This window comes from Macrotis lagotis, chromosome 2, assembly GCF_037893015.1.
Source record: "Macrotis lagotis isolate mMagLag1 chromosome 2, bilby.v1.9.chrom.fasta, whole genome shotgun sequence".
NCBI lineage: Eukaryota > Metazoa > Chordata > Mammalia > Peramelemorphia > Peramelidae > Macrotis > Macrotis lagotis.
The window spans coordinates 334592039-334618052 of NC_133659.1; the positions used below are offsets into that span (position 1 = coordinate 334592039).

Here is a 26014-nt window from a genome sequence, read left to right on the forward strand (position 1 = left end):
CCCAGGGAGGTGTGGGAATTTGGCCAAGGACACAGAGGTAGAAGGCATCAGAGGAGATCCTGAACCTAGGTCTTCTGACTCCAGTCAGGCTCTTTTCCTACACTCACTGCTGCCTGTGATGGGCAGAAGGTTCATGGACCTTCTTCTCTGGAGTCTGGGAAGTTCCCACACTGACGAAAATGGGTCTCCTATGGCAGGACCCCTGTTCTCTTTCCATTTTTCTCTTGCTGGTCTTCTTATTGGTGACAATATTCTCCAAAACTCTCTCCCCTGCTCTGCCTTGGCTTAAAGGTACTAAGGGCCAACCTAGAACCTTCCCCTGCACTGAGGCGAGAGGCGAGGTGGCCCCTCAGAAATAGCCTCCTGTTGCTTTTGATGGTTTTAGATTTTTTTCAGTATTGGAGCGGGGTTTTTGGCTTCTTACCTTTCTATACCTTAAATCCTGCCCAAACGTGAAGCTAAGAGTTCTCAAGTCAAGATAAAAAAACAAATGTATATCTAATTAATAAGGAATGATTTGGTCACCTAAAAGGAACTCTTTTCTCATCTTCAAATTTGTCCAACTTTTGGACTCTCCCCAGAAATGGGGCAGCCAGATGCCTCTGGATCTTCCAGGGAGGGCTCTGGGACTCCACTTAGTCTGGGGTACTGGAGAAGGCCTCAGAGCAGGAATGGTTACCAAACTGTTAACCAAAAAATTTCAATTTTTTTTAGGTTTTTGCAAGGCAATGGGGTTAAGTGACTTGCCCAAGGTCACACAGCTAGGTATTTATTGAGCATCTGAGGCTGGATTTGAACTCAGGTCCTCCTAACTCCAGGGCCAGTGCTCCACTGAGCCACCCAGACATCCCCCAAAACAGTTCAATTTTAAGATGGTCAGTCTCCTTCTGCAGAGGGTCGGCTTCCAAAGTGGGAGTCTATACAAAGCGGAGACCTAGAAGTGTTGTGTAGGTATGCAGGTGTGGGTGAATATGTGTGGTCTCAAATATGTATGCGTACTAGATGGAAATGAGCATGACATCTATCCCTGATTCAATCCTCTCTCCATCTTCTCTTACCAGGCTGTCTTTCAGAAGCAGATAATCCCCATCTGGAAGGCTGCATTCCATTTAAAAAGGGGCCACGAGGGGACTAAGTCTCCCTGAAGACATCAGATGTGATTATGGTGTGGAAATCCTTCAGCCCCTTGGGTCTGACCCTTGAACTGCCCCCTCTATAAACACAGATGGCATTCTCTTTTCAGTCTCTTTTTCCTAGAAGTCTTCAGGCCAAGTGCCCTCTCAGATCTGAAAGGAACTCAGTGTCTGCTGTACCCCACAGTAAAATGACAGAACTTAGCTATCAGGGTGACAACCATTAAAATAGCAGCCCCCCCCATTTCTGAGACAAACTTACAGCATTGGAGTTCCCTCCGACTTGCATGCATCTCAGCTGAAACCAAGACCAGTTTGAATCCAACTCAGTAGACCTAAATGAAGAGAACATTTGCAACTTAACTTAGATTTTCAGCACCATATCACTTTGATGGGGAAGGAAGGGAGAAGGTAACTTGAAGGTTTCTGGGAGTTTCAGAACTCCACGCAACTCCAAAGCTTTGGTATTAGGGTCCACTTCCATAGTAGATGTAAAGTAGTAGCAGAGGAAATGAATGGCCCAGGGCCAGGTCCAAATGAATGGAATGGTTCCAGGTTCCTGGTCCTCACCTACGTCAAAGGAAAAGGGGAGGCAAATTCCAGGTGCTGAGAAGAGCTGATGGACAGGTAGAGAGGGACACCAGAAAATGGGTTCATCCTTCACATACAATGGAGCCTCACTGGTCCGACCATTCCCACTATTCATCTCTATTCAACGGGTGAGGGCACTTCCCATTCAGGCAGGAGGATCCAAGGGCTATTGCTCCTTAGGTCCTCCAGTTCAGGGGCAGAGGGGAGGTGGAAGGTAAAAAGGGGAAGAAAGAAGAAGAGGGACAAGGGGGCAGGGCAGCCCTTCCCCCAGATAAGATATCAGGAGTATCTAGGAGTGAACAGTCCTAGACCAATAACCCAGGTAAAGCGCCCCAAGGCTGTCAACCAGTAAATTCCATTTTTACTGGGATCATCTTTCAGATTCCAGTCTTCAAACCATTAGAAGATTCACTACAACAATTGAGAAAGGCGTGAGCATCCTATTCAATTTTCATTCATTAAAAGCTTCCAAAGCACCTACTTGCCTGAGTCACCAGCGGATTATTCAAGGTACCACCATAGTCTATCCCTAAAGAGACAAGAAAACTAACAACTTCCTTCAGTCAGGTTGCCTCTAAAGAGAAGGGAGAGAGAATGTCAATGAGACTGAAGGGCGAAAGCAAGATTTCCTTCAATCCCAACCTTTTCCGGCTATTTGGGCCTTTGGAAACCTTTTAGCCCCAAGAGAGGTTAGACAATGATTCCATTGGGCTTTTCAAACTTAACCAATACAACTCCACCAAAAACGATGATTAATAATAATGATGAAGACAGGTCCTGTGCTAGGGATTTGGCAATGAAATCATTTGATCTTCTGGACAATCCTGGAAGTTAGGTCTATTATTATTAACTCCATTTTACAGTGGAGGAAACAGAGGCAAACAGAGTTGAAGTGACTTGCACGGGGTCACACAGTTAGTAAGTCTTCCTGTCTCCAGGTCGGGGCCTCTGTTCACTGTAACTTTGATCCATACCCCTCAAAATGTTTCTGAAAATAATAAATAATTATCTTTTCCTACTGGGCAAGAAACAGATGTGTCAAAATTACAAACATTTCCCAAATGTTTCAGCAACCCTTAAGGAACAATGATTATCAATGTTTCCTACAATAAGCATCAAGATATGCTGATGCTAACTCGGGTTTGATTCCATAGATGGATGCTAAAGAACAACTCAGCCACCTGGGTGTGCCTCTGCTGCCTCATCACCCACTTGTTGCTGCTGATTTGTTTCTTGGGTTCGGTTCTGCCCTCCCATGAATCGAGACTCAGACTCAGGAATGCAGATTTTGGGAAGAAAATAGAGATTTATTAAAGGAAGTTACAGTATATTAAGAAGGTAATAGAAAAGTTAAACGAGTTTAAAGAAAAGACCACATGGATTGCTGATTGAATTGGCCAGGCCTGCTGGCCAGGGTTCAACAGGAGAAGGGAAGGTAAAAGAGGACCAGTCCTTCCCTCTGATCTCCTTAAATTCTCTCCCAGAGTCCATGGGAGTGGGTAATGACCTGGTAATGCCCCAAGTCCCTCATTGGAGATTTTGCCTTTTGGGAAGGGGTCTCTTTTGGGTGGTCTTCCAGGGCCTGTGCTCCCTGGCTGCCTCACCAAAAAACAATGCGATCCAAGTCAGGATGAAGGTCAGATCCTCAGGTGTGGAAGGAAGAAGGGAGATTCCCTTTACAAAGCAAACAAAAGATTTACAAAGTTTGTCTCCAACTGGTCTCATCACTGCCATGCCCAGGTTTCTTTGCTTCAGCTCACTCCTCAAGGGGCTATTGAACCTTCTTCCCATCTCAATACTCTCTACTGAAACCAAAGAAAGGAAGTCTTCTGACTCCTCCCTCTCTAACTGATGGTGACTACTTCAAAGATATGATAAGCAGTTGGGGAATGCAGTGGATAGAGCACCAGGTCTGGAAGACTCATTTTCCTGAGTTCAACTCCAGTCTCAGACACTTCCTAGCTAGGTGATCTGGACTAGTTAGTCACTTCATCCTTTTTGCCTCAGTTTACTCATCTGCCAAATGAGCTAGAGAAGGAAATGGCAAACCACTGAAGTATCTCTGCCAAGAAAACCTCAAATGGGGACATGCCTGAAAACGATATGTGTGAGACAAATTTACTGACTTAAATAAAATTTTGAGATTTCTCAAGGTATGAAAAGTTTTATTCAATTCTCAAGAATAGGGCCCACTCTGTCTTTTTTTTTAGGGGTTTTTTTTTTTGCAAGGCAAATGGGGTTAAGTGGCTTGCCCAAGGCCACACAGCTAGGTCATTATTAAGTGTCTGAGACTGAATTTGAACCCAGGTACTCCTGACTCCAGGGCTGGTGCTCTATCCACTGAGCCACCTAGCTGCCCCCACTCTGTCTTAAAACAAGAAGAGAGAGTGAGGCACTGGAGCAAGAAATCCAAAATCCATTTATCCTAATGCAATCTGCCCCCCCCATCATCATTAGTGAGGAATGTAGTCTTCACAATCTAGACGTGTAAATTAATCTAAAGAAAAAGCATATAATTCAAACAGAGACAGGTTTCCCCGCCCCCTCCAGGAGGAGGAATGTAGAAACATCTAGACTTCAATCCAGATAAGACAGGGTCAGTTTACTCTTTACATTTCGGCCAAGGTAACATTAAGTTGCTTGTCAGGGGAAGAAAGGCGGAAGAAATACAATGCACAGTTCAACTGCCTTCCATCTATACTATTCTGAAGAAATCTCAGACTTTATCCCACTCAGATAGAACAATAACAAAGACATAAAAGCTTTAAATTTAATATATTAGTAAACATCAGTTGGAGGAAATCAATAAGATCAGATTGTATATATGTGTGTGATTTGCTACCAAATGTTTTCCATTAGATAAAAGAATGTCCTAAAAGGACTCTTGATAACTGTAATTGCTTTAGGAACCTTAGAAATTTGGCTGTTGTGCCCAAGAAAGCAAATAACAAAAGATGATGGTCCTAAATGAGATGTTTTAAATTTGATCTTGAAGAAAACAGAGGGCACCAACTGAAGGAGGGAGAACAAAGTCCTGCCTTCTCTTTAGGTTCATTTCCAAATGCCTCAATACCAGAGTTTGGAATAAGAACTAAATGGTCCATAGAGTCTCAAGTTGGATTGAGGATCTCATAAATATAGAGTGGTTTTAATTAGTTGTAAGAAACTTTTTAATCATGACCTTTTCCCTGTTTGAGGTGTCTCTAGGAATATCAAGAGAATTATTATTATTATTATTATTATTACTATTATTATTATTATTTTAAATCATTCAATAAGCATTTATTTAGGGGGGGTTGCAAGGCAATGGGGTTAAGTGACTTGCCCAAGGCCACACAGCCAGGTAATTATAAAGTGTCTGAGGGTGGATTTAAACTCAGGTACTCCTGACTCCAGGGCTGCCCCTCAATAAGCATTTATTAAGCCCATTTTATATCAGGCATTATATTAGGCACTGGAAATACAAAGACAGAAATGACAGTTTCTGACCAATTTATCAGAGCCAAGTTAAAGGTGAGGGAGTGCTGGTAAGAGGCAAGGCCTGTATCTCAGGCTATAAGAATTGATGGCTGAGACAAGGAGGGAGGGCTGAGCAGCAAAGGAGCTATTTTTACAAAGTCAAGTCCTCAAAGATTTTCTAAAAAACTCTTCCTCTAGTCTCCTGAGAACATCCTCGGCAATGGCAAGGGTGCAAGCAAAGGCAGAAAGAACAAATCATTTGTGAAAATGGAAACATTTCAAGTTTCCAGATATATTAACAGATAGCTGAATTTAATGTTCTTCCTATAGTTCCAATGTCCAAACTCCATTAGATTTCTACTGACTTTCACCACATGGATGACTTCCTGGAAGGCTGGGTAAGACTCTCCTATATTTTATCAAGTCTTACAACAAACAGGCTTAAGCAACACTATCCTGAAACCTCCAAAGTGGCCTGGAACCTGGAATGTCGATCTACTGGAACAAAGACCTTTGCAAACTGCAGCAACAAGGAGGCAGCAAGCCCACTCCAGATCCGAGTATCAACAGACACTCAACTCAAGAAACCAAGATGCTGACTTGGAAATGCAGCTGAGTTTGAGGGAGCCAAGCTGGACAACTTGTGGAACCCAGTGCAGGACAGATCCCTGAGGATATAGAATTCCATGGGAAAACGTCCCCAGAAGCAGGTGACTTCCTGCAATACATGGTCAACCCGGGACAATGGTGAAGAATTCTAGAAAGGAGAATGAGCTGATGGTGTCTGAATACTTTTTGTCCCCCTCCCACTTGATTTTTCTTGAGGTTTCTCTTTCTTTGTGGGGGGAGGATTATGTTAACTTTTACAACATGACTACTGTAGTATGGAGCTTCATGGCTACACATTTTTTTTTTTAGGTTTTTGCAAGGCAAACGGGGTTAAGTGGCTTGCCCAAGGCCACACAGCTAGGTCATTATTAAGTGTCTGAGACCAGATTTAAACCCAGGTACTCCTGACTCCAGGGCCGGTGCTTTATCCAATACGCCACCTAGCCGCCCCAATGGCTACACATTTTTAACCTACACCAAATAAGTGGCTTGCTCAGTGGGGAGAATGGGGCAGGAGGAAGGGAGAGAACTCAAGGTTTTGAAAGTAAAGGTTAAGACTTGCTTTTGCATGGAGCTGGGGTTAAAAAAATGTAAAAAAGTTAATCATTAAAGGTCATTAAGATGTATTCCTGTATCTTGCTCTTTTCTGTCTTTTTGATTACATTATATTATTGTTCACTGCTCACTTCAAAATGTTGACCCTGGGGAAAATGGGAAAAGGGCCTTCAGGTTAGCTTTAGAACACAACTGGAAGATGACATTCAGGTCCTCTATGTTAGTTCCTTGTAAAATTTTTAAGTAGAACTCAACTCCTAAGATCTGAGCTCCCCAATGTGAGGTGAGGGGCAGGTCACTATTTTGTTAAAATTAATAGTGTGGAGGCTGCAAATGGATTTTGGAAATGGTCCTGATCCACAATCTTGTAAAGAAGTTTTGTTCAGACTCTGAAATTTATTTTTTTAAATTCCTTGTCAAATTTATTATAGACTGTCCCAATAACTCAGAATTGTGAATCTTTAGGTGGTCCCAGGGACCGAGATAATTAATTCCTTTTTAATTCAGGGCCAAAGGAAGAAGTGTCCAAATCAGATCTGGGAGAGAACAACACTGATCCCATTTTGTGCTACAGCTACATTGTTTTTCTTTTTCCAGGTGTCACTAAATGTACAATGTCTATCTTTAGTTCTCCTTTCCCCCAATCATTTTTGGTTTTTGTTGTGATTGTCTTTTTGCAAGGTTAAGTGACTTGCCCAAAGTCACACAGCTAGGTAATTATTTAGTGTCTGAGGAAGCATTTGAACTCAGGTTCTCCTAACTCCAGTACTGCCTCTGTACCATCTAGCTGCCCCCCCATCACTTTTTTTTTTTTGCAAGGCAATGGGGTTACATGGCTTGTCCAAGGCCACACAGTTAGGTAATTAAGTGTCTGAGGCTGGATTTGAACTCAGTCCTCCTGACTCCAGGGCCGGTGCTCTATCCACTGCGCCACCTAGCTGCCCCCCAACCACTTTTACATGGGACTTTGAATAATCTTTATCTTGTCTAATAAGGCCTTTAATAGGGATTTGGCAAATGCTGACCTATGCAAATGCAGAAGACCCTGTTTTCTCTAGTCTGGTAACAGCTGTGCCAAAGACCTTGTGGCTGCTTCAGCATCCTCCTCCTCTTCCTCAAAATGTCCCTTTTACAATCGTGCACATGTCCTAACTGACCACTCCCCAAACTGAGCTGTAAGCCTGTCTCCATGACCTACCTCATCTCATACATGTGTGTGCATCACCTGGGGAGTTGGGAGATACACCTGTCCATCACCTCCTTTTACAGGTGTCTGCCTAGCCAGAACCTGGGCAGGGGCTATTAAAGAGCTCGAAAATCCTTGCAACAAATACATCAGCCTTTTTGAGTCTTCTTCCTCCCACTCTCCCTGCAGCTTTAATAGCGGTGACCACATCAAGCTCCTTGACTTCCAACACATCGGCCTTTTCTGGCTTCCCTCCCTTGGGTACAACTGATGGCTCCTTATTGGTCCACTTTGATAAATCCCATCAATCCAATCTTCTTCCCTTTTCATGGACTGTCCCCAAGTTGGGCTGCATTCTTTTCTCTTCCTTTTCTGTTCCAATGAGTTCAATTCAGGTCTAGGCCATCTCCTGACATTCAGCACTGTGCTACTGCTGGCAGGCCACCTTTTCCTGGGGGTCCCATAGGTACCTTAAATTCAATGAATTCAAAACAGGTCTGAATAGCTCTCTTCACTCTGACTCCCACCTAAAACCCTGCTCTCCTTGAAATTTCCCTATTTCTTTTTGAGGGTAGTCATCCTTCTGATCTCCCAAATTCCAAACCTCTGAGTTGTCTCTGACTCCCCCTGCATTCAGAGCTTCCACAATAAGCCCCCCCCATCTTTCCAAAGTCAACTGCCACCCGTGCCCTGGCCACTCATTCTTCTGCTCTGTTCAAAATAGACTATTCACCATTGCCTAAAAACATTTCCTCTGAATCTCTGTGATAATCTTCATCATTAAATATGTCTTGAAATTCTGCTGATCCTTCAAGGCTTGACTCAAATGCCACCTCCTGCCTTTGTCCTCTGAATGCCCGGGACCCTCTCTCTTCCATGTCCACAATGCTCGGCAGCTCTCCCATGGTCCCTCTGAGGATTCTCCTTATATTGGAAGGAGATGTACATTCATCTGAACTCCCACAGGAGACTACCAGCTCTTCCAGGGACCATGTGCGAATCATCTTCCTATCCTCCTCTGTGAGTATGATGCTAGATGACCACTTGTCAGTTCCATGATGGTGGACCACCACAGCAGGCCATGGGGGTCACCCTTGACTCTTACCTTCTGTGATCCTCAATGTCTGATGAAGGCATACCAGCTGTCATCCTCATTCACCCTACCAAAACCACATCCTCTGAAATGTTTGCCAGATCTATTATTTGCTTACTTAAACCTCCCCCCAAACCAAAGGTTTCTTATCATTCAAATAAACCACCTTCCAGGCCTCTTGTTTACATTTATTTGGCTCCTTCTCTGCTCCCTATTTAAAAGAACTGGATGGTTGGTTCTGTTCCAGGCAAAAGCAAACTTTTCTGAGCAGCCCATCTGACAAGGGGCTGGCGGGCTCACAGGGTCAGATGCATGCTCAGAACTGTGGCTTCTCCTTTGATGTCGGGAGGTGGGGTGGGGGTAGGGATTCCAGCTGTCTCCCAAGCACACCTCTGAATTAAATTCTCTGGGTCAACTCTTGGGCATTCTATGGATTTTGGAAAGTGGAGGTTTCATCATCCTCCCTGTCTGTGGAGGGGAATGTGTGGCTCATCCCCAAGAAATCAAACAAAAAATTGTGTACACTTCCTTCTCTGTTCCCCCAAATGGAAAACAAAGAAAATAGCCATAGTCAAGCAAAAACAAATTCCTTGTTTTTTAGGCCATGCCTTAAATATTTCTCATTTTGTAACAAGTTCGACACCTGGCCCTGGGGAGATATGAACAGAAGGATCCATGCAGAAAAGGGAACTGGAATTGGAGTGCCTGGGCCCCAGAGAGGAAAAAGACCTGTTGTGGCAGGCTCAGGTTTAGCTCAGGGATATGTTCTATTAGACTTTGACAAGGCCCTCCCAAAGTCCTGCTCTGACAGGGGAGGGTAGGTCCCACAAAGCTGGGAAGGACTTACCCACTGAACCAAGGATGCGACAGAAAACCAAGGAATATGGTAGAGTCAGGACTGAGGAGAAGAGGTGCTTGAGGAAGGGGATGGCATGAGGACTGGCATGAGGAGAGGCCGGGAGCCCTGAGCTGGCCACACTCCCCCTGGAACTAGGAACATGTTGAATTATTAGGCTCTGATCCTAGCAAGTGGCTAACAGTAAAGAGTACTATGGGGGTGGCTAGGTGGCGCAGTGGACAGAGCACCGGCCCTGGAGTCAGGAGTACCTGAGTTCAAATCTGGCCTCAGACACTTAATAAAGACCTAGCTGTGTGGCCTTGGGCAAGCCACTTAACCCCATTGCCTTGCAAAAACCTAAAAAAAAAAAAGAGGTCTATGTATAAATGGTCACCCTGTACCAAGCCTCCCAGGGAGAAAGCATTCATTGAACTGGTAAAGGCTGCTGGGAGAAGCAGAAAAGAAGGTCATCTTATCCTGTGGGACTTAGTGAAGGACAGAAGTGTCAAACAAAGCCCCCAGGTCACACTATGGACCACTATACTCCCCAGTGCTGTCCAAATCAGATTAAAAGTTTACTGGGAAATAGAAAATAAATAAAAATGCAATAAAACATTAAAGAACAACCAAACAACCCTATGTTTGCTACTTATATGTGGTGATCAACCTTTCAAAAATTTCAAAAGACAGCCCACCAGAACCAAGGCCCCCCATGATCCTCTCCCTCAAACCCCCCCCCCCCACCTCACCTACAAGTGGAGGGAGGTGGGTCTGTGCCTCTGGCCTTACCAGGCTCTAACCCAGGCTGACCCTGGACTCCATCCAGGTGGCCCCCCCCCAGAAGAGCAAGGTGGCCAAGAAGAGATGTTCACACAGAAGAAAAGAGCAGGAAAAGGCCAAGGGGGAAAAGGGAAGATGTGGAGAGAAAGCAAGAGAGGCTGGCCTACAGAGGGCCCAGAATAAGGCACTGGGGTCAGGAAAGGGCAGAGAGCAAGGAGCTGTGAGTAGTCCCCCAATCCTGAGCCTCAGCAAGGTTCCTTGCCTCACCCTATAGTTTTAAACTCTGTAGGGACAGAAAAAGGAAGAGAGAAGGGAAGTCCTGTCCCTGCCCAGGCCACATCTGATGGGACTGTGTCTCTAGAAAATAAACATGCATAATAAGATTGTCCTAGACATTAGAAATCTCCCTTTGGGAAAAGGGACACAAGAAAATGATGATGCAGCTACGACTGAGTCTGGCCCCTCTTCCAAAGGGGGCAAGAACCAGAAAGTGCAGGTGCACAGCAGTGAGACCCCACCTCCACCCCAGACTAAGTTCCTTCCAGATGAACCAGGCCAGGTGGCAAGAGAGCTGCCCTCTCTGAGAAGATACTGCTATTATGCCCCTTCAGTTTTCTCCAGGACCCAAAGGAAAGCCTTATCTCCAGGACCCAAAGGAAAGACTCATCTCCAGGAAATCAGTGTGAGGACAAAAGATGGAAGCCGTGGCAATGAGAGTTTCGACCAGAGAAGCTCCCCTCCAGGCCAGCTGGGCTGGCTGTCCTGTTCTTGGCCAGGAGCTGGAGCTGGGCTATGGTGAGGCAGTAGGTCCATGAGGCCCAGCCGGCACCTCCCCTCTGAGCTTAGAGGCCAGGTTGGGGGAGAACTCAGAGCTTCATTTGCTTTGGGGTCTGTGACCTGCGCGGGCTGGTCAGATAAGGGCCATGCCCAGGAGGGCAGGAGTGACAGTGAGTCATGGGTGAACCGTGGCTATCTGATGGCTTCACTCACAGAGGAAGAGTGGTAGTCAAAGTTTTGGGGTGATCAGGGACAGACATACCCCCACATTGCAACAGGTTAATGTGAACCCAGAAACAGTTCCCAGGGGCAGGGACATGCATCAGACTGTCCTCAGAGATCCTGATTGTTAGAAACGAGACCCTAGAAAGACAAAGTCCTAGAGCCTGGAGCTCAGAGCAGGGAAGGCCCAAATGGTCATTTAGTCCAAAGGGAAGAAACTGACCCAGAGAGGGAAATGGGTTATTGGAAGACCCACAAGCAAATTAGTGGCCAGCATGGATGGGCTCTCATCACTAACAAGAGTCTGCCCCAAGGAGATCAAGTAAAAATGGAACTGGTCCTTCCTGCAAGGGAAGAGAGCTTTTCTTTTTGCTTCTAACCAGGTCCCCACTCCCATTTTCACTGCACTGGACACCTGACAGCAGATCCCCACATGTGGCCAATAGTTCTGGGTCCATTGGCTGGTTCAACACCAGCCATGGATAAGATTATGTCAGTGGAAATGATGTCGTGACCAACATATGGGCATGATGACCATGGAAGTACCTGCATCACTTTGACCACTTTCACCAGATTGTGCACAACTGACTAGGGTAAGGGTGGAAAGAGAAAAATGTAGAACCTATTTGTTGAAAGGCTGTCAGGACATATAGTTGGAAAAGGAAATAGAAAAAATGACGTAGGAAGCCAGACTGGTGCCCCTGAAGGCCCAGGGATGGGGTGGGGGGCCAACCGATCCAGGGGCAGGAACTGGCTGATTCAGGACTCTGCATAGAAGCCATAAACCATTCATTCTTTCATTCATTCACTCTTTCTGGGGCCATATTTAATCTCTTGATTCTCCTGAGTCCATCCAGAAGCAGACCCACGAGGGCAGCCAGGACCAGGATGGTGATGGTCACTCACCGAATGAAGCTCAGGTGAACCCCAAGGGAGCGGTGTGTGCCAGAGCAATCGATGCAGAGAAACACCCCATAGGTGATGCTGGCCCAGCTGGGGTTCTTGGCTCCACAGTCAAAGCATATCTGGAAGAACAATGGCACCCATGAGTCTAATGGGTCACCCTCTGACATCCAGACAGCACTTGACCAGCTAAAATTGAGAATTCAAGGCTGTAACTCTCATCACTGGAGAGAGAGCTCAAAGCAAAGTGGAATGTCTGGGGATCTGGGATCAAATTCTTCCCCATGGCCCCAGGAAAAGCTGCTCTACTCTCTGGTTATAAGAAAAGGGCTGACCCCAATTGGGCTGGAGTCTGACCCTCCAGGGCTCAGCCAACCAGGAGGAGGTGGAGGGAAGCCCTGTGCTCATGGCCATGACAGTGAAAGGCCGGCCTCCTTCCACCCCTTTCACTTTAGGGAAGGAGGCATGAGTCAGACAGGATGGTGGGGTGGGGTAGAGAGAATGGAATCTGCATCACAGTTCTTATGATATTATTTTTCCCCTGAATCTGCCTTCCTCATTTTCCTAGTTCTATTGAGAACAAAATCTCCATCTTTTCTGTCAACCCAGGGTCAGCTTTGACCCTTCTCTCCCCCTCCCTGTCATATTCCCTTGGCTGTCCAATGTCTCCCCCTCTCCTGACCCTGCCCAGATGCTCAGTCCATCTGGCTGCTCAGTCTCTCCCCACTTCAATGGAGCTAGAAGCCGATGCACATGTCTGACCATGTGCTTAAACTGCCCTGGCTCCCTATTACCCCAAGTTGTGTCATCGTCATCTCCTCTGTTTTATGTCTATTTTCTGTGTAGAATAGTCATAATTATTAGCAGCTTGGTCATGTTTATAATTTACAAATCAACATACATGTTGGGGATATATGCTCAAGCATTACTGATGGTTGGGGTGCACATTGCAGGAAGGCCTCCCGAACGTTAAGTTTTTAGGATACCAACACTGCTTAGGAAAAGAAATGGTGCTCCTTCCAAGTTTCTAAGTTTTTCTGATATACCTAAAACCTCCTCCAAGCCTTTCCACCCAGAGGGAGTCCTTTCAGATGACTTCTTCCAGGTGACATTTGATGATAATGATGTTTGTCCTTCCATAACATCAGGGAGGTGATGCCAGGACAAGCAAGTGAACTGGATTGGAGGCAGGGCTGGGTTAAATCACCAGCCTCACTTTCTCCTCCAGAGCCATCTGGGTCCAGGGGCCAGATGTGAACCAGGACGACTGGAGATGACTCTGGATGTGAAGCATTCAGGGTGAAGTGACTTGCCCAAGGTCACATAGCTAGGAAGTGTCAAATGCCTGAGGCTGCATTTGAATTTAGATCTTCCTGACTCCAGGGCTGGTGCTCTACCCACCTGATAGCACCATTTAATAAAGGGTGACATTGAGGGGTGTTGAGCCAGGCTCTCTCCCCGGCACCACCGTCTGGACCAGGTATTCATACCTAGTCAGTCTCCGGGCCTATCCACCAGGCTGCTGGGAGGATGTCAAGGGCCTGGAGACTGGGCAAGTAATATTGGCTCATTCCCCCTGCTGCCCACAAAATCATCTTTCCTTTCCAAACATGACCCCGGCCAAAGCTGAATAAGCATCCTCTGCCACCCGCCAAGCAGTGTGGCCGGAAGGGCAGGCCACCTGACCTGCGGGTCTCAGGGAGGTGACCAAGGCTGACAAGGCTCTTGGTCACGGGGGAGCGTATGGGCCTAGAAAATACGGGGCGTGCCCATCCCTGGGGCTTGGGTTTGAATCACGACCATGACCCTGCAGAGATGGCACTGGGAGCCTCAGTTCTCTCATCTGTAAAACATCTTTTTTCAGACCTGGGTCACGTTTTGGGTGTCACAGCCCAGGGAGCCAGGGGCAAAGGGCTGGTGGCCGTGGTGGAGGGGCGCTGCCTGGCGTGGCCAGGCTAGGTGTGCACCAGGCCCGCAGCACCAGCACGGCAGGCGCCCCCAGGGGAGGCCCGAGCGCCGGCTCTGGTGCGGGCAACACACACACAAAGGCGGTGGCAGGCCCCCCGCAGCCCGGGCTCCCATGCCCACGGGGTGGGGAGGGCAGGCCCCCCGCAGAGAGCGTGCGGAGGCAGGAGAGCAGAGTGCCAGTCCTGCCTCCCACCTAAGTCCGGCTCATCGGGCCGGCGGGCTGCCGGCGCCGGGCACTGCGCTTGGCACGAGAAGCGAGGGGTGACCGGCTCAGCGCCCTGCGCGCCGGAAGCGCCACCGCAACGCGGCCATCAGCGCTGCCAGGCCCGCCGGGCACGGCCACGGGGAAGCCCCCACCCCGACCCCGGGCCGGGCCTGTGCCTGGCGGAGCAGGCGGGCCTGGCAGGCCGGGCGAGCCCGAGGCCCGGCCACGAGGCACAAAGGGGGCGCCCAGCCCGGGCCCCGGGCACCCCCATATCGGGCCCCGGGCGCCGGAGGCGGGCCCCTCGGGGGCGCCTCGGGGTCCCGGCCCCCGGCCCCACAGGGCGACGTGTCCCTGGCGGCCGCCGCTCCGCCCCCTCCCCCGCCCCGGCCGGGGTCCGCGCAGGCGCACGAGCGCTCCTCCGCCGGCTCCCCCGCCCGCCGCGGGCTGGGCGCAGGCGCACTCCGCGCCCCCCCCCCCCCCCGGCCGCGCGGCCGTTACCTTATTGGGCGGCACGGAGCGGAGGCGCCTGAACACGGCCGCGATGTCCTGCTTGCTCGGCTCCGCCATGGCCGAGGCGGCCCGCGAGGCGGCCCGCGAGGCGGCGGCTGCGGAGGTGGCGGCGGAGGCGGCGGAGGCGGTGGCGGCGGCTGGCCCGGACGCGACGGGGAGCCCGGGCCCAGGGCAGGGCGGCGAGGCCCCGCCCCCGCCGGCGCCGCCTCCCCAGGCCCCGCCTCCTCCGCCCGCGCCGCCGCCTGACTGGCCGGCCTGGCGCGCGCCCCGGCCCCGCCCCCTCCCGGCCCCGCCCCCGGGCCCGCCCCCGCCGCTCCGCCCGCGCGCCACATCGACGGCTGCGGCCGGGGGCGGGGCCGGGGCGGGGCCGGGGCGGGGCCGGGGCGGGGCCGGGGCGGGGCCGGGGGGCCCCGGGGTGGGAGAAGCGCCCACCTCTGAGTCCGAGCCCCCAGCTCCTCATTCGCCCCTGTGGCCGCCCCCCGCCTTTTCCTGGGCCTCAGTTTCCCCGGGACCCCAACAGCACGGCACAGGGACGCCCCGGGGCAGGGGTGCTGGGGCTGCGGACCCCTCTGCCCGGCTCCACAGGGCCTGGACCCGCCGGTCGGCCGGGGCTGGCCTTGGCCTCACGTGCGGAAGCCTGGTCCTTCCCCTCCCCGCGGCACCAGACCCCCTGCCGCACAGCCCCGAAGTGGGCCCCAGGCCCCGCGATGCCCGCCCCGGCCCTCCCAGCCCCTAGGCCTGAGCAGGCAGGCGCAGAGTCCACCTGCGGCCCGGCCAGCGGCGAGCCTTGCCAGTGTTTAGGCAGAGCCCCAGACAAGCCCCACGAGCTCACGGGCCAAGGCTCCTAAACCACAGGGCTTCCCCTCAATGTTCAGGTAAGGAAACTGGGGGACCCACCAAAGATGGCCAGCATAGCACTCAAACACGTCCCGAATGAACCCAAAGGAGCCAAAGCAGAGACTTGCAGTCCAGGGAGATCAGATAAAGAGAGATGGTCAGAATAGCAAGGGTCCCTATTTACCCGGCAGCGGCCCGGACACAACGTCCGCCAGCCGGCTGATGACTCAGGAAACTGAGGTCATGTCACTTAACTGACGCCGAGGATAAGCCTGTCCGAGCCCCTTCCACGTTGTCCTGCGTTCTGGTAGTTGATGTCTATCAGGAGGAAAACAACACAGATTTCCAACAGCTGGGCTCAGAACTACCTACCCGGCTTCCATTTGGACCGTGCACTGTTTTTTCTGATTAAAGCTCCCATCCTGGAGGTTGGCACAGGCTCAGATTCTGCTGTGGGTTAGGGTGACCCTAGGCTGCCTGCCAACCCCATGTGCTTTCCACACCTGCTCAGAGATTGGAAAGAACATATCAATAAAGGATCACAGTCACCCTTCCTCTAAGGAGGTGGCTGAACGGATCCCCGCACTCTCTCAGCAAGCATTGGGGCTTCAAATACTCCTCCCCCTTGTCACTTCCAGGGTCTTTCTCTGTCACCATCACTTGTAGTCACCTTCCCTTCTTTGGGGTCCAGCCTAATTTGTCACCCTCTCCAGATCCCGGCGGTTGTTACTTCCTTAACACTCATTTTCCTTAAGAAATGCTTTGGCCATCATCCATATGGTTCATTTCCCTGAGGTTCCCAAAGCCTAACATTCCTTTTTCTGACCATAATCTTTTATCATTTCAGCTTTCTCAATGCCTAACCATGATCTGGCTCCTTCCTGTGACCTCTACCCCTCTGTCCTTTTCTAGGCCATCACCTCTGTACTGGCAGCTTCTCCTTCTGTCCTCATTTCTATCCCTTGGTGAACCAACTCCACCCTACTTCTCTCTCTCTCTCTCTCTCTCTCTCTCTCCAAGGCAATAGGGCTAAGTGACTTGCCCAAGGTCACACAGCTAGGTAATTATTAAGTGTATGAGGCTGGATTTGAACTTAGGTCCTCCCAGCTCCAACACCAGTACTCTATCCATTGCATCACCTAGCTGCCCCTACCCTCTGTCTTTATGAATGTCAAACATACTCTTGCCAAAAAGACTAGTTTATGGAGAGCTCACATAGGGCCAGTGCTCACAGAAGGGTCAGAAGAAGCAATAACAGAAGGCCCTGAAGGTCTCCCTCAAGAACTTTGGAACGATTGTGCAGCATGGAAGACCCTGGCATAGGACTGCCCAGTATGGCGTACTCTCATCAGAGAGGGAGCTGCGTTCTAGAGCAAGGCAGAATAGAAGCCACTCAAAGGAAACATGAGATGTGTGAGTTTAGAATAACCACTCCAGGTGTTCAAATGGGCAATCTGTGCCCAGCCTGTGGTAGAGCATGCCAAGCTCATATTGATCTGATCAGACACAGACACTGTGTAACCTGATCCAACATAGTGACGTCACTTTGGTCTTCAGTAATGGACAAGAATCAACCAACTCTCTCTCTTTAATCCCTCACCCTCTTGTTCAACACCAGTCCCATCTTGATGAAGTGGTTTTTTTGTTTTGTTTTTTTTTCCACAAGGCAAATGGGGTTAAGCAGCTTGCCCAAGGCCGCACCCCTAGGTAATTACTAAGTGTCTCAGGTCACATTTGAACCCAGGTCCTCCTGACGACAAGGCCGGTGCTCTATGCACTACATCACCTAGCTGCCCCTATCTTGACAAAGTGTAAGCCTGAATCATTCCTACCATCCGGCTTCTTTACCTCTATTCACAAGCTGCTGAATGGAACCAGAGGAACAGGAAAAACCTCTCCTTTTTCCTCTCCTCTCCTGTCTGCGATGGAGAATACTATCTGTATCCAGAGAAGAAATGTGGGATTTGAACAAAGACCAAAGACTATTGCCTTTAATTTAGGGGAAAAAAACCATTATCTTTTTATTTAATTTTACTATCTCATACTTTATTTTTCTTCCTTAAGGATATGATTTCTCTCTCATTACACTCAACTGAGATCAATGCATACTGTGAAACCAATGGAAAGACTAACAGAATGCCTTCTGTGGGGGGTGGGAAGCAAGAATGGGGGGAAAATTGTAAAACTCAAAATAAATAAAATCTTTAAAAAACAAACAAAAAACAAAAACAAAATAGGACTCCTCTTTCCTTCCAAATCCTCCCCTCTTCAGAACTTTCCCATTAATTCTGAAAGCACCACTCTCATCCTAGTCCCCCAGGCTTAGGATCAATGTTGACTCCTGTGGCTAAATTAACTGTCTCTGTGTTCACATTTCTCATATACGTGCCCTTCTCTCCAATCACATAACCAAAACCTGACTCGGGCCCTCATCACATCTCTGAACTATAAGGCAATCTTTTTAATTGGTCTCACTGCCTCTAGCCTCTCCCCCACTATCCATCCTCCACTCAGCTGCCGAGATGGTACATCAGAAGAGCAACCCAGGCTGATCATCAACTCTGTCTAAGGACAAAAGCTCCGACAGTCTCTGGGTTTCTCTCAAGGACAATTCCTGGAAGTCTGAACTACCTGCATAGTCAGTATCGTAAAATGGAAAAGAAAAAACAAACCATGTCTTGAACTTTGCCTTGGGTGACAACACCTGTGGACTTTAGTTAGTGATGGAAAAAGAGCCAACCACCCATGTACACATGAGGAGTCACCTTGTATTCCCTTCTGATGAACTGTCCAAGAGTCCCATGGATTGTGTGTGTGTGTGTGATTTTAGTTAAGTCCTTCCACATCCATATTTCCTTTGATCCACATTCAGCTCTAGAAAGAACCTTGGGCATCTTTTCCATCTTGTCCCCTCATTTAAAGAATAAATTAGGGGCAGCTAGATGGTGCAGTAGATAGAGCACCAGCCCTGGAGTCAGGAGGACTTGAGTTCAAATGCAGTCTCAGACACTTCATAATGACCTAGCCGTGTGGCCTTGGGTAAGCCACTTAATCCCATTTGCCTTGCAAAAACCTAAACAAAAAAAAAAAAATAAAGAATAAATTAGTATTGCCTTGCTATGAACTTGACAGACATATTAGTACTTTCAGATAGGAAGAAGGAAAACCCACAAATCCCCATCACTAGGGGCTTGGGGGTGACGGTGGAGGCGGTCTTTAAGGATGCGATCCATTCGTCTCATCAGCCCCCAAACTGTCTTGTGGCACTTGCTTCTTTTGGGAGCTCCCTCTGGGCTGGCCCCCGCCTCGGCTGAAATCTCAGTCTCAGTCATAACCACGGGCCTAGTGAGACTAAAGCTCCAGCTGATACTGAGTGGACGTTGTCGTTGTCGTTGTTATTTTGTTAGGGCAGTGGGGTTGAGTGACACACAGTAAGTATTGAGCATCTAAGGCTGGATTTGAATTCAGGTCCTCCTGTTTCCAGGGCCTGTGTTCTATGCACCACACCATCTAACTGCCCCTTTTAGTAAATATTGAGAGGCCCAATTAGCTTTTTTTAAAAAACTAGTTATGATTTAATTATTTAATATTATTTAATATTATTTAATTATTAAGTGTCTGAGGTCTGATTTGAATCCAGGTCCTCCTGACTCCAAGGCTGGGTGCTCTATCCACTGTGCCACCTAGCCGCCCCTGACCAATTAGCTCTTAAAAGGTCTATTTACTGAGAAGGCATTGGGAAGAATGGGGTCCAACCCCCCAAGTCAGGGGCACATTCTATCTCCCCCACTTTGGGGTCTGGGGAGACAGATTAACCTAAGTACCAGCTCCACAATGGGTCGCTTCACCACAATGGTCACTTGTGAACATAGCATCTCTGATAGAGTCACCCTCTTGCCTGCAGGATGGGGGGTTTTTGCTTGCTAGGGAGACTCACTTTGGGTCCCCTGGTTGACCCCTGTGGCCCTTGCTTACTCCTTGTGTTTTCACATCTTTTGATTCTCTCAAGATGTCACTAGAGAGAGAAGGAAACTCTTTTTTTCTGAAACAGTCAAAGCCTCAAAGTCTTTGGATCAACCTATACTGATTTTGGTTAATTCTGCAGGCATCTATGTCTGCTGACTCTAACACCTTGGCTAGAGGGAGCCCTATTTAGGAGAAAGATGTCCAGTTTGTTACTGTAGAGGACACAACCATCCTCCTGGTCTTCCAGATTCCCAACCTAGGAATCATCCTCACCCCCTCACCCCCATATCCAGGCTGTTGCCAAGGCCCAGAGAATCCACTTCTGCACCATCTCTCCATGACACCCTTACCCTGGTGAAGTCCCTCATCCCCTCAGGCCTGGATCATAGCAGTAGCTTATGGGGGTGTGATGGGGTCTGCCTGCTTCACTCTATCCTCTGTCCATTCAGTCTCCAAAGGGATTCTTCTGAACAGCAAGAAAAGCCATGTCAATACCAATGAACTCCAAGGGCTCCCTATTGCCTCCAGGTACCACTACAGAACCCTCTGTTTGGCATTCAAAGCCCTTAGTTCCCTGCCACCTTCCTGTCTCCTCACACTCATCCCCCATGATGCCGGCCTTGCTCTTCCTCCCTCAAGACTCACCTTCTCCCAGCTTTGGGTCTTACCCCTGGCTGCTCTCCAGTGCCTAGAATGTTCTGCCTCCCCATGGCCCCTTCCAGGTTTCCATGGCTTTCTTTACATGTCAGCTCAGACCCACCTTCTCTACAGAAACCTTCCCAAGCCCCTTCATTTCAGGGCCTCCTCTCTCCATCATCTGCGACGGATCCTGAATGTAGCTTGCTGGTACATAGGGATTCGCCTCCCCATCAGCCTATGAGCTCCCTGAAGGCAGGAACTGCCTCTTACTTCCTCTCCACCAGCCCGCTAGAAGTGTATCATATCTATTGACCTGACGCTCTGCGGTGGTCTGGGTTTGGCCCAGAGCATCCATCTGATTCTCTGTTTGTGGGGGGTCAGGAGGGAGATGGGCATATTCATAAATGATGGATGAAAAAAGGAAAGGGGTCAGGAGGAGAATCCCGGGAAGCACCAGCCCATAGTCATTTTTTGTCATTGTCTGCCTTCCAGAAACATGGCATGAATAAACTGCTTTGGTTTTTCTGAAGCTTTTCTCCTGCTCCTTGCACTTGGCTAACCTCAATGGCCTTGGACATCATCTAGTTCTATTTGTTTTGGCTTTTATCTGCCAAACTCTGGCCTGGGTAACAATGACCCAGGCCTTTCTGAAGGCAATCAGGGCACCTGGATCATAGCAGTAGCTTATGGGGGTGCGATGGGGTCTGCCTGCTCCACACTATACTCCCTCCGTTCAGCCTCAATCATCGCAATCAGGGCAGCCTGAGGGAGCCTAGACTCAGGAAAGTCCAGTGGGGCAGCCTGTGAGGACATAGGAACTCCTCTGCTTCTGCCAGGCTCTTGGTGACAAGCTGGTTCTGCCCCTTGTAGCCTGGGCGATACACTCCTTTATGGACCTCATCCCCCTCCTCTGTAAAGTGAGAGAACAGGACCCGATCTGTCCTTTAAGCCTGTCCTCTTCGGTGATGTGTCCATTTCTTTAAGGACTAAGAGATCTAAACTCACTGTGGGACCTTGGGCTAATGACTTCCCCCAGGGTCTCAGTGTTCCCATCTCTCAAGTCAGTTTGGCAGCAATGTGGTAGAGTAGAAAGATCCCATGACTTGGTTTGGAAAGACCTAAATTAGCAGCGTGCCTAGGGCAAGTTCCTTCCCTGGACAGAGCCTTACTTTCCCCCTGTAACATCATTAAAATAATAGCTAGCCTTTATACAGCAATTTAAAGTTGGGGCAACTGGTGCCTCACTGGATAGAGTGCCAGGTCTGGGGTCAGGAAGCCGAGTTCAAATCTGGTCTCCCACACTTACCAGTCACGTGACTCTGGCTGAACCCTATGATGTGCTGGGCCTTGTTTCTCATCTGTAAAATGGGCATAATAACATCTATTCCCAGGGTTGAGAGATCCAACGAGACCTTACATCACTGACAATAAGAGCTAGTACCTAGAGAGCACCTTAAAGTTCGCAAGGACCCTACAAACATCATCTCATTGCATCCTCACAACAGTCTGGGGAAGTAGGTGCTATTGTTATTCCTGGTTTACAGTCAAGGAAACTGAGGCAGCCAAGGTTAAGTGACTTGGCCAGGGTCACAGAGAAGCATGTATTCATCTTCACTTAGGCAACGTTCTGGGCTTCCCCACATCCCTGCACTGGGAGGCCCTAATAAAAATTCTGTTGGAGTTGTGCTGGGGAACGATGCTGGAGGTGCCCATGCTGTGAAGGTACCCGACTCCCTGGAGGCTCCCTACCCAGGGGTCTGTCTGGGGATCAGTATGGGGAGAACAAACGACCTGGGCTCCAATGCCAGCCACATCAGTCATCGGCTGTGTGACCCTGGGCAATGTCCAATGAGCCTTGGACGCCATGGCCCCGGTGGTCCCTCCTATCTGAGTCCATGGACTCTCTATGGAGAGCCTCTGCTGATAATCCCACCCACCCCAAAGCTCCCTCCACCCATGGACCCTCTCAGCTCCCCTAGGTGTGACCCCTTCACCAGTATATTCTGGACATGGAGACTCACTGGGGAGATGGGATTGGGCATTGGGAGCGGGATGTTCCCAAATGGTTACTTACAGACTACTCTGGGACCCAGGGCACTGAGAGACATTGAAATGCCAGTGTGAAGCCAAACCAAAAGGTCCACCATGGATCCAGAAGACTCCCTGATCAGTTGGAGGCATCCCCCCCGGGGTAGACTACCTCAGTTATCTTAGCCTGTTTGCCAGTATAACATTGGGTAACATCCTTCCCCTCTCTGGGCCTCAGTTTCCTTGTCTGTCACATGGGGTAGAGCCCCCCCCATCTGACATTCCTTGTGGTAAGATCCTGTTAACCCGCCCCCCCCAAAACTCTTACTTTCTAGATGTGACATTCAATGTTCCAAGGTCCCTGCCAGTCTATGTTCCACAGTCTGACTCTTTCTAACCTGGGTCTCGAGTTTTTCAGCTGTGGACTGAGGAGCCTGGGATTCCAGGGTGATTGAATCACCCCTCACCTTATCCCTTTCTCTCCATCTAGTGGCCCCCAAACCTGCAGGCCACCTGTGGCAGATGGCTATCTCCGTGACCTCCCCTCCGACTGCATCCCTGGTGCTCCCTGTATCAAAGTCCCTTCTTGACCACCGCTGCTGGACAATGCGTGTAGCAGGGATAGTCCTCACTGGTTGAACTCCTTTCCACCTCACCACCTTCAAATTGAATTTGGGGTGTTTAGGTCCATTTCAATCGACCTATTGGAGTCAAAAGCTTCCTCAGTATCTCCTGGAGCTATGTCGTTATCCTCAGGGCAGACCCCTTGGTAGGTGCTTCATTGCAGAATTAATGTAGCCCACACTCAGCCAGCCAGCCAAAGGAGGGGGTGCCCCATGGAATCTCTCTTCTAGGCACCTGGGCAGGCTTTCCAGGTAGGGCTGTTAGAGAAAATATATTGAGAAAGCTTTTTTTTTTTCCTATTCAAAGCCACGTTCTATTCAGTGCAAAATGTTGGAAACTGGACAGTCCAGCTTCTGTCATTTCTTCGGGAGAGGGAACCAAGGTCCAGAGAGGGGACATAACTGACCCATCATTACAGAGGAGCCACACTGGACCCAAGAGCTGAATCCCAAGTCCGAGGGATTCCAGATGGCATCCCATGATATCAGCAAGCTCGACTGTCTCACCTCAGTCACCCCAACAAATGGGCTTTCCTATTCAAGTTTCCAGCTAGCTTTTCCAAACCAAAGTCATTAAAGAGGGTCCTATTCAGTCTCAGAGCAGGGTCTGTAGGGAGAAAGGAACATCCCAGAATGTCCTTGTTGAAAGGGACCTTTGAACATGGAATGTCCAAGTCCAAGGCCTTATGGATGCTCTCTTTTTAAGGTACCCCTTTAATGCAAGACAAGTGGCAATGGAAATTTTGGGGGGCAGGTCATTCTGTGGAATGATTTTCCTCCCCAGGGGGTTGGGGCTGTTTCTCCCTTGAAATTCTCTGGTGCCCTTAAATGGTCTAGCCGGAGCTGGGACTTGCTCACTAATCCTGCCGCTGACTCACCACCCATCCACCTAGAAGCCAAGATCTGCCCCATGGAGAGCAGCAACTTGTTTCTTGGCCATTCCATGACACAGCAGGCTAGTCACATGTCTAACCTTTCCCAAGGTTTGCCTTTGATAATAGGGGATGGTTGGAGTAATGGTGACCTAGCTCCAGGAGATACTGGGGAAGCTTTTGACTCTAATAGGTCGATTGAAATGGACCTAAACACCGCAAATTCAATTTGAAGGTGGTGAGGTAGAAAGGAGTTCAGCTGGTGAGGAAGGCTTATTGTCCAAACTCTACCTGTCTGCCCATGAATCCCTTCTAACAAAATCCCCAAGCAGACATCCCTCCTTTGTCCTGAGACCACAGGTGACAAAGGAAGGTTGCCCATTTTGAGTCCAAATAGTTCTTTCCAAAGACTCTTTCCTAACAGCAAGCTGAAATCCAATCTCCCGAGATTTCAACACATTTTTCTTACTTTTGCATCCCGAAGCCAAAGACAGTAAACTTCATCTCTTGGCCACAGGCTCAGACACCTTCTGTGTCTTCCATCAGTTAGGTTGTTCACCCAGCTCTTGTCTGACCACATCCTGGTGGTGTCGATCCATCAATAAATGTCTAATAGTAAATTCTGTGCCAAGCCCTGGGACTCTACCCTCAAGAAGCTTTGAGAACCATAGAAGTACGTTCAAAGTGAAGAGAAGAAATACAAGGTGGCTTGGGAGGGAGGTGGGCATCCCATTTGGGGGAAGAGGGAGATTCTATTAAGTGGAGGCAAGGAGGAAGTGTATTCCAGGCAGGGAGGCTGGCAGGGAGGCAGACTAGGGATGGTCTTCTCTATGGAATCCTAGATGAGGTTGGAGAGGGAGGTTGAGACTGGTGGGAAAGGACTGAAAAAGCTAGACAAGTCAATTTAAATTGTGTCCAGGAGGCAATAACCCACCACTGGCGTTGTCACTTTGGGGAGTGTCACTGACAGCTGTGAGGCGGATGAACTGGAAAGGGGAGAGGCCCAGGTCTGGGGACCCATGAGGAGGTATAGTCAGAGGGAGAGAGGATGACACCTGGTGGCCATGTAGAGAAGGGGTTCTGGAGAGAGAATGAGAGGGGGCTCATCTGTGGGATCCAGGCCCGTCTTCCTCCCCTCCCCTCCTCTGGCCTGGACACTAGGGTTGTGCCACAGTACAGTCAAGAAGACTCATTTCCCTGACTCAGCTGTGTGACCCTGGACAAGTCATTGCACCTATTTACCTCAGTTTCCTCATCTGCAAAATGAACTCGAGAAGGAAATGATTAAAACCACCCCAGGATCTCTGCCTAGAAAGCCCCAAAAGGAGCTATGACAAGTTGGACATGACTGAAAGCAACTGGACACCACGAACCCCAACCTCCCTGGTCTTCTTAAATCCCATCGCCACCTCCTGCACCTCACTTCAGTTACCCACAGGGATAGCCAGGGCTCTCACCATTATCTCCAAATACTAGACAGCTTCAGAAGCAGTGATGAGGAAGACACATGGAAATCTGGTCTCAAAATTACTAGTCATACGATCCTAAGCAAGTCATTGACCTGCTGCCTGCTTCAGTTTCCTTCTGTAAAATGGGAAGAACAGCCCCCCAGGGGTAGTTATGAGAATAAAGTGACTTCCTATTTGTAAAGCCTTTTGCAGACTTTCAAGAGATTTACAAACTTCACCCCCCCCATAGCCTCCGCCCCCTGTTGTCTCCTCCACTGCCCACCCTCTCCAGTCCTTCCTGGCACCCGCCGTCCTTCCACTGCAGGCCACTACCCTGGCTCTGAAGTCACTAGCCTCCGTCTCTGATGCTCACCCTCTCCATCTTCTCCTTGGAGGTCTCGCCGCTTCGTCTCAATGCTTGCCTCTTGCCCAATCTGGGCCCATCGTTTCCTCATTGGTGTGTTGCCGAGAGTGGCTAAAGGAGATCCCAGACTCGGTTGACTGGGCCCATTCTACATTCAGGTTAGGCAGCGAGGTGGCCTGTCTGTTGGTTACTGTATTGTTCCTTGCACAAGCTGTTCTCTTGCCTTTTCCCAACTCCCTTCTCCCCTTCTCCAAGGACCACCCCCTCTTTTTGAATAGAAAAAAAGGGAAACCATTCAACAGAAAATTGCTTTCCTGTCCATTTCAACACCCCCCCATCTTCCCTCACATTCTGCCCCTCTACCCTGCTCTGATTAGCCAGTGGCCTTTCACACTCCCTATCAATACT

General features: G+C 49.3%; 1 protein-coding gene across 1 annotated transcript in view; it reads right to left on the reverse strand.

Moving 5' to 3' along the window:
* ARFGAP3 (ARF GTPase activating protein 3) overlaps window positions 1–14924 on the reverse strand; it is a 53355-nt gene extending 38431 nt beyond the window's left edge. Inside the window, exons 1-3 of the mRNA XM_074227097.1 lie at window positions 14818–14924; window positions 12150–12268; window positions 1396–1468 (exon numbers count right to left, since the gene is read on the reverse strand). Coding sequence (XP_074083198.1) covers window positions 1396–1468; window positions 12150–12268; window positions 14818–14886 — 261 coding nt within the window. The 5' untranslated portion in view covers window positions 14887–14924. The remainder of the gene's footprint in view (window positions 1–1395; window positions 1469–12149; window positions 12269–14817) is intronic.
* Window positions 14925–26014: the final 11090 nt, after the last annotated feature.